Source organism: Geospiza fortis, unplaced genomic scaffold, assembly GCF_000277835.1.
Source record: "Geospiza fortis unplaced genomic scaffold, GeoFor_1.0 scaffold412, whole genome shotgun sequence".
NCBI classification, from domain to species: domain Eukaryota; kingdom Metazoa; phylum Chordata; class Aves; order Passeriformes; family Thraupidae; genus Geospiza; species Geospiza fortis.
Genome location: NW_005054504.1, coordinates 233,556 through 241,553, shown reverse-complemented (window position 1 = coordinate 241,553; position 7,998 = coordinate 233,556). Strand labels below are relative to the sequence as shown.

The 7,998-nt window shown below is 53.3% G+C and overlaps 1 protein-coding gene across 1 annotated transcript in view; it reads left to right on the top strand.

Annotated features, from left to right (window-relative positions):
- The window catches only part of VAMP7 (vesicle associated membrane protein 7), a 10,409-nt gene extending 2,824 nt beyond the window's left edge, over window positions 1-7,585 (top strand). Inside the window, exons 4-7 of the mRNA XM_005428771.3 lie at window positions 2,944-3,034; window positions 3,315-3,382; window positions 4,850-4,942; window positions 5,828-7,585. Of these exons, the coding sequence (XP_005428828.2) occupies window positions 2,944-3,034; window positions 3,315-3,382; window positions 4,850-4,942; window positions 5,828-5,896 (321 nt within the window). The 3' untranslated portion in view covers window positions 5,897-7,585. The remainder of the gene's footprint in view (window positions 1-2,943; window positions 3,035-3,314; window positions 3,383-4,849; window positions 4,943-5,827) is intronic.
- The last annotated feature ends 413 nt before the right edge of the window (window positions 7,586-7,998 follow it).

Sequence of the window (7,998 nt, the reverse complement as noted above, 5' to 3'; positions counted from 1 at the left end):
CCCTGCTGACTGTGATTGGCCATTAATTAGAAACAACCACGTGAGACCAATCACAGATGCTCCTGTTGCATTCCACAGCAGCAGATAATCATTGTTCACATTTTGTTCTTGAAGCTTCTCAGCTTCTCAAGAGAAAAAATCTTAAAGAAAAGATTTTTCAAAAAATATCATAGCTACATTCTGACACACGCTGTGGGTCAGGGTGTTGGCAGCAGTCCCATTGGAAATGTGGTTGCAGCCCTCCTGCAGTGTCAGGTGTGGTTCTATTGGAGCAGGAATCCTATAGAAGGGTGGAGGTTTCCCCTGAAGGTCCAGGGGAAGAGGCAGCTGCTGTTCCTCTGGGGAATCCAGTGGAGAAGTCGTGCTGGTGTTCCAGAATCTCAGATTATATCCAGGTAGCAATACTTGGCTCCTCCCTCTGGGCTCACATCTCCCAATGGGATGCTGTAGTTCTTATCAGCCATGCAGGGACATTCAATGGCCTCTTATCAGCAGATGTCTGCCCAGAGGGAGGAGTGGGTGTGGGAGAGATAAGGAAAACTGCCCACTGAACAGAAGACAACTTCCACAGAGATGGCAAATAGGATACAATCTGCTTGGCAATCCAGGACAGGGGGGTTTGAGATGTCCCTTGGATTCAAGAGGAGGTGTCCTGGGAATGGTGGCTTTAGGGCTGTCCCCAGCCTGTGGTCTGTGTCCCCAGGCCCTCAGAGCTCTGCCGGGGCTGTTCTCCAGGGAGGGCTTGGCTCTTTTGCTGTTTATCCCATGGAAGGGCCAGGTTTGGGGGTGTCACAGCAGGAGGGGCCCTTTGTGGGCACAGCAGAACCCTCCCCAGTGTAGGAATTGTGGAGCAGTCCCAGCTGGACCAGTTGTGTGGTGGCTGCAGGCTGAGGCCAGGGCTCTGAGGGAGGATTTGCACCTGTGCTGCTCCTGCCTGAAGTTTGCACTGGAATTTGGGGCTGGTGCAGGTTGTTTGGAGTAGGGAGAGTCACAGGAGTTCATTCCAGGAGCTGCTCCTTGCCTTCCACAGCAGGGGGAGAGCAAGGAATAGCAATGCCAGTGCATATTGAATAGGATTAACTTCCTGTGCCTGAGAAAGGAGCTTTGCCTCCAGGCTTTGCTGTGTGGGGACTGAAACTGCCCAAAGTGCTGACTCATCACTTCATAAGCTCTTCAGGGCTGGAATAAGCTGGAATTGCCTTATCAGAAAAGCCAGGCTGTCTTTGGAGCCATGGGGCTGATATTCCTCTAAAATCCCAACCTTTCCATCTCCCTGAGCCCAGGAGGAGCTGCCTGCCTGAGCTTTTCCACATTGCTGCGATGCAGGATCAGCTGGGGGCAGTTCAGTGCTGACAGAGCCCTTCCCTCCCCTGGTCCCATGGGATGTGAGGCTGACATTCCCTGCTGGCATGTTCTCCAGGAGGTTCCTGTGTGAGGCAGAGATCCAGCCCCAGCTCAAGTGCAGCACTCAGATAATCCTGGAGAGGGAGGCCGTGCTTCCAGTAAAACCAGTGCCCAGCTTTGACTGTGGCCAGCCTGAAACCTCCTGGCAATCTCCCCTTGAGGAGAAGGTGGAGGTGGAGGAGCTGCTGGGTTTGGTGCTGTCACCACGAGTTGTGACTGCCCAGGTGGGGGTGGCAGTGTCAGACTGGCTCCCTGTGCTGTGAGAAATTGAACTCTTAACCAGAAGAAAATCAGGATTTAAGCAGCTATGTGGGTGGTCATGGAGCAGAGCTGTTGTGATGTGAACAGTGACTGAAATCCCTGCAGGAACAGCAGAGCTCAGTTCCCTGGTGCTCACTGGGCCTGACTGATCCTGCAGCACTCAGGCTCCTTTAGCTGCTGTTGGCTCGTGCTGCTCTCACCCACCCCGAGCTGTGCAGTCACCAGAGGATCCCTGGGATCCCCAAACCGGGGGCACAGTCTGAGAGAAGTCCCTGTCACTTGTGAAGGGAATGAAGGGGGAGGGATGGCAGGAATGGTGCTCAGCATAAACACCAGAGGGGCTGGCAGCAGCAGAGCTGTCAGTGAGGGCTCAGCTGTACCCAGGAGGTGACAGGAATGGCTCTGGGACATGGGATGGCTCCTGGCTCTCCATTCCTTTGGAGAGAGCAGTCAGGCCACTCAGACTGGCCACCTTCAACATCTGGTGTGCTGTTCCCAAACTGTTGGCTTCTTGAGGCTCCTGTTTTCCCTGGCTCCTGTTTTCCCTGGCTTCTGTTTTCCCTGGCTCCTGTTTTCCCTGGCTCCTGTTTTCCCTGGCTCCTGGGTTTTGAGGCTCCTGTTTTCCCTGGCTCCTGGGTTTTGAGGCTCCCGTTTTTCCCTCTTTTTTTTTTTTTTGAGGCTCCTGTTTTCCCTGGCTCCTGGGTTTTGAGGCTCCTGTTTTCCCTGGCTCCTGGGTTTTGAGGCTCCTGTTTTCCCTGATTCCTGGGTTTTGAGGTTCCTGTTTTCCCTGCCTGTTCTTGCAGGAATGTGCCCCCTGTTGACGGAGTGACCAAATTATTCTTTGTCTGCTTAAAAAGCCCAAAAGTTTCTCTCCTCAATTTAGTAAAAAGACACCTCATAAGACCTTTAAGGCTTCACCTCAGACCTAGAACTACCCTATTAGACAGAAGCCAAGAGGTCCTGCCTAAGTAATTCACTAAAAAAAATAAATAATCACTCTTATAGAGTACTTGTAGAGTATTTGTACGCTTTTAACAAGAGTACAAACCTCTTACCCCTAAGTCAAGTTTTTCTCCGTAAGAAAAACTTGTTTATTTTGCCTTTTGTTATTTTATTTTGCCTTTTATTAAACCTTTTTCTGTTTCCAACACAACCTCAAAAACCATCCTACTAATTTTAAACCATTCCAAGTAGCAGAGCTATCTCAAGTGTAACAAATTCCTCTTAGAGCTCAGAAGAGCAAGCTCAAGGAGTACAACATGATGTTCTCTGTTGCAGAAATACCACTCGGAGAGCAAGGGCCCAGACCAGGTGGCAGAGACACAAGCCCAGATCGATGAACTCAAAGGGATCATGGTCCGGAACATAGGTACTGCTTCCCTGGGAAATGCTCTCTGCACCTGCTTTCATTTGGGGTTTGGCTGTTGCCAAGTCTGACCACTCAAAATAGAGGGTGAGATCTGGAATTGAGCAGAATTCAGTCCCAGAATGCAGCCTGTGTGATGTCAGGCTGTTCCCTAAGGCCCTGGTTATCCCAGGAAGGCTGGAAGCTGCAGCCAGGAGCTCTGGTTTGGGTTTGGGTGTTGGGAGCAGCTTTTTGCCCTGGAGATTTCACCTTCAGAGCTGAATTTTTTGTCTCTTTTCTCCAGACCTTGTGGCACAAAGAGGAGAGAAGCTGGAGCTGCTGATTGATAAAACAGAGAATCTCGTGGATTCGGTGAGTCTGGGGAAGTCCTGGAAGTGGGGAAGTTGTGTCACTGCACAGGGAGGTGGGGACAGCTCCTGGAGACACGTAAAGGACACAGAGGAATTGAGACCTGCAGGGGATCCTTCCCCCTCCAAGCTGTTTCCCAGTTTGGGAAAGCTCCAGCTTCCCCCTGCTCCGTGTGCCACAGCCAGCCAAGGGTGACACATCCCTGTCCTCATCCCTTGTGCCCAGGGTGGGGAAAGCCCTCTCGTTATCTGCAGTGATGAGAAACATAAAATCACAATTTACACTTCCCTGGCAGCCTGGCTGAAGGCAGCTGGCTGCAAATAAACTGGAAAATGTGTATCTGTGGAGCTGTTCTGATACCAGCAGGGAAAGTGTGGCTGATTTAAAATTAAAAAAGCTCGAGTTGTTGCATCTAAATAATCTTTAAAGACTCTAGAGCTTCTTGGAGTGTTTCTGAGGAAGTGAAGACTAAAAAAAACCCAAATTAATGTAATTATAAAGCACAGTTATCTAGCAAAGTGCTGTGCACTCTGGAAGCTTTTTGTCTTTCCTTTGGGAATCCCTGGCCCTGGCTCAGCATCCTCCTCTGCAGCATCCTGGCTTGGTGCCCAGCTCCTGTGGCATCCAATCCTCGGGCTGGGAGAGTGCCAGGAGCTCCTGTGTGTGGCTGTGGGGATCCAAACATCCCTGAGCTGTCCCAGAGCCCTCCTGCTTTGGAGGGCAGCAGAGCTGCTTGGAGTTTATCCAGCAGGGAGCAGTCCTGGAGCTCCCAGGTGTTCAAACCTTCCCCTGCCCTCAGGTGGTGGCAGGGCTGAAAGCTCAGGTAAAGCTTTAGGGAAAGGGACTGGAATTCCTTCAGCAGCTGGGCTGAGCTCATGGAGGACCTGGCCCAGGGAGTGCAGGCTTTTGGAAAGCTCAGGGAGATGGAGGGATGGAACATCCTTCACTGGGAATGTCCCACAGCCCAGGAGGAAGCATCCCTGGAGATCCAGGGCTGGTGTTCCCCACCTTGGGAATGGGCCCCAAGGCAGAACTGCAGCTCTCAGGGATGCTGCAGCCTCAGGAGGGTGGTTTGTAGGAAAAGCTGGCACTGCCCAGTGGGATGAGCTGCTGGAGTGGCTGCTCCCAGGGGCAGGTGCATCCTGCCTGAGCTGTGTGGGAATGGGTGTGGGAATGGCTGCACTGACCCAGCCTGGGGGCTTTGGGGTCATTTGGTGCCCCAACCCTATTTTGAATGCATGAAATTGCAGTTTCAGAGAGGACACTTGGGATGGGACAAGCTTTCCATAACAGGTTACCCAGAGCAGCTGTGGCTGCCCCTTGGTCCCTGGCAGTGTCCCAGGCCAGGCTGGACACTGGGGCTTGGAGCAGCCTGGGAGGTGTCCCTGCCATGGCAGGGGTGGCACTGGATGAGCTTTAGATCCCTTCCAACCCAATCCATCCTGGGATTTCCCTTGTTTTCCCTTGCAGTCAGTCACTTTCAAAACCACCAGCAGGAACCTTGCCCGAGCCATGTGTATGAAGAACCTCAAGCTCACCATCGTCATCATCATCGTGTCCATTGTGAGTGTGGAGCCTGGAGCTGCTGTGCCAGGCTGAGCCCCTGGAAACTCCAAACCCATCACTGTCCTGGGATCTCTGTGTGCCCAGCTCTGCCTGGGAGGGCAGAACCAGGCCAGGGCCTCCTGATGGGCTGCTGTGAGGAGGGTGAAGGGCCTGGGCAATCAGTACTGCAGGGGGTGCCTGGGGGGCTCAGCCTGGAGAAGAGGAGGCTCAGGGGGGACCTTCTGGCTCTACAAGCACCTGGAAGGAGGTTGTGATGGGGTGGGGATTGGCCTTTTCTCCCAGGCAAGTGGGGAAATGGGCTCAGGTTGTACTGGGGGGGTTCAGGTTGGATATTAGGAGACATTCCTTCCCTGACAGCCCAGGGCAGTGCTGGGGTCACCATGGAGGGGTTCAGAAAATGAGTGGATGTGGCACTTTGGGACATGGTTTAGTGGATGTGGGGGGATTTGATCAAAGGTTGGACTCGATGATTGTGGAGGTCTTCTCCAACCTTTGTGACCCGCTGACAGGAGATGGGGGCACCCTGTCCAGGAGCTGCCCCTGCTTGCCCCAGGAGCAGCTGAGGTGCCCTGCTTGAGCTGGGGTGGCTTTGGAGCTCTCAGTCCTGGTGGGATCTTGTTCTGTGACTCTGAGGTGGCTTTTTGGTGTGACAGTTCTCCTCCAGCTGTGAGGACTGTGGATGGAGCAACTGCAGGGTCAGGGTGGGAAGCACTTTGTCACCTCCATGGGGACTTCTCAGCTGCAGGGGTGTGGAGGGACAGGAGGGTGTTAGACAGGTTCTTCAAGGCTTTGACCACCTGGGGTTTCCATGTCTGTGCTGTGGCAGTCAGTGAATGCTGGGAATCCCTCATTCCCTGTGGCATTCCCGTTTTCCCTCCCCAGGTGATCATGTACATCATCCTGTCAGCTGCGTGTGGTGGGCTGGCCTGGCCAAGCTGTGTGCAGAAGTAACTGGAGCTGGAGCTGCTCACCAGGAGATGAAGCAGAGTGTGAAGAAGGAACCTCCAGAGTGACTCCTGCCCGTCACCACTGCCACCTTCCACCTCCCATCCCTCCAGGACTTCAGACTTTTTGCCTTATCACCCAGACAGACCCAGCTGGTCGCTGCTCTGCAGCTGTGACCTCAAGAGTGGGCTGGGTTAATTACTTGAAAGGATTTTTGTGTTCCTTTTGCTGTCCCAATGCCACCCCTGCAGAGGGTTCTGTGCATGCTGGCCCCGTGTCCGTGTGGCTTCCCCTGGCTGGGGACAGGAGTGGCTGCAGCTCTGCCCCCTGAGATGGAGCTGTCCCACAGAGGAGGTTCAGGGTGGGCTGAGCCAAACAAATGGGGACAGGTGGGTTTGGGGTCCCACAGAGCCTCTCCTGCACATCTGGGCACATCTGGTGGCTCCCAGTGCTGCACCATGGGGAGGTCACGGTGTCACCCTGGTAGGAACGAAAGGGGTCTGGGCTCTGTGCACTCACAGGTGGAGGTGCTGCTGCTGGGGACACCTCCCTGTTCTGCAGTGATCCTGCAGGCAGGAGGAGGGTGTGGGGTCACCTCAGGGTGTGCAATGGCTGCCTCTTCATCCTCACTTCTTCCTCATCTCCCCCTGGGCTGGAGGCTGAACGGACACAGCAGCGGGGCCGGTTGGACACGGTTCAGGATCTGCTTCCTCACACATGATTTCTCCTGCTCTTCTTTGGAGGCTGGACTGCAATGAGTATAATTCTGGCACTGGCTACGGTGAATTTTTGGGGCCACTCTGGTTTGCTGAGGTGCCAGGGAGCTGCTGCTTGTGCTTCTCCTGGAAGGTGTGCACTGAAACTGGAGGACAGACAAGTGGTGGAGTTGGTGGCTGGTGACTTTCCCCAAGGTCTGAGGGAGAAAGGCTCTGCCAGAGGATGAATGTTCTCCTGTGGGAGGATTTCAAACCAAACCCAAGGCTGGTAACCAAATGCAGGCTCAGGGGTGCTGTTTCTGTGCCAGCTGCACATCTCCATCCCAAGCCAGGCCTGGCTGAGGAGCTGGAGCTGCTGGGGCCTGGGAAAGGGCTGGAGGCACTTCTGTCCTGGAGCTGAGGGGCTCCTTTCCCAGGGAAAAAATGGAAACACTTCAGGGGGGAAGGAATCTGCTTTTGGCCCAGGGAAGTCGAGGGATGGAAGGGGAGGCTTCTTTTGGTGCCTGACGTGGAGCATGGAGTTGGTGCCATGAGGTCCTGGTGACACTGGCAGGGTGGGGAGGTGGCTCTGCTGCTCCTTCCCATGTGGCACTGACCATGGAGCTTCCCAGCAGGGCCCAGGTAAAGAGTTACAGCCTCCTAGGAACAGTGGCTCCTTTGGCTTTGTCTTGTGCTAGGCTGAAGTTTCACCAAGGGTGATTGGATCTCGATATCCACAAAGTGCCAGTGGCCACTGGCACCTGCACCTCTTTCTGTTCTGAATGTGAAGTTGGAGCCCTCTCCCTGCAGCTCCTGCTCCTGCAGCCCCAGGTCCAGCTGTGCATGTTTTAGGGATCGTGCTGTATCATGTTCATTTGGATGATTTGTCTTATGTACAAACAATTTTTAAAGAAAATCCTTCCTTTCCTTCTCAAGGATGCACTGAGGCATTAGTGTAAAAAACCATTACCTTGATTTCAATAAAATTCCTGTACAGAAAGCAGAGTTCCATGGTTCTGTGGAACACCTACCTTAGGAATGCTCTGTGCTGATGCAGGGGGGGTTTGGAAGCAGGCTCGTGCTTGGGATGAGGGAGTTGGATTTTTTCTTGGACTTGCAGAAGTTGTTGGGAGTTGTTGATTGTTATCTCAGTTTGAGGCAAAGCTGCATTTTAATGGTATCAGCCAGGGCTTGGGATGATAGAGAATATTGGGAGCTGAAGTGAGATCACTTGGTGTGAGAACAGCTCAGAAAAACGAAAGGATAAAATTAAATTAACAGTTCCTGAGTGTGTTGGTTCTGTCAGAGCTGTGCTGTGTTCCCTTCTGAAGTGGGACAGCCTCTCCCAAGTGCCTGTCAGCATCAGGCCTGTACTGGAACACCTGGGAATCCAAACAAAATCCAACCTCAGCA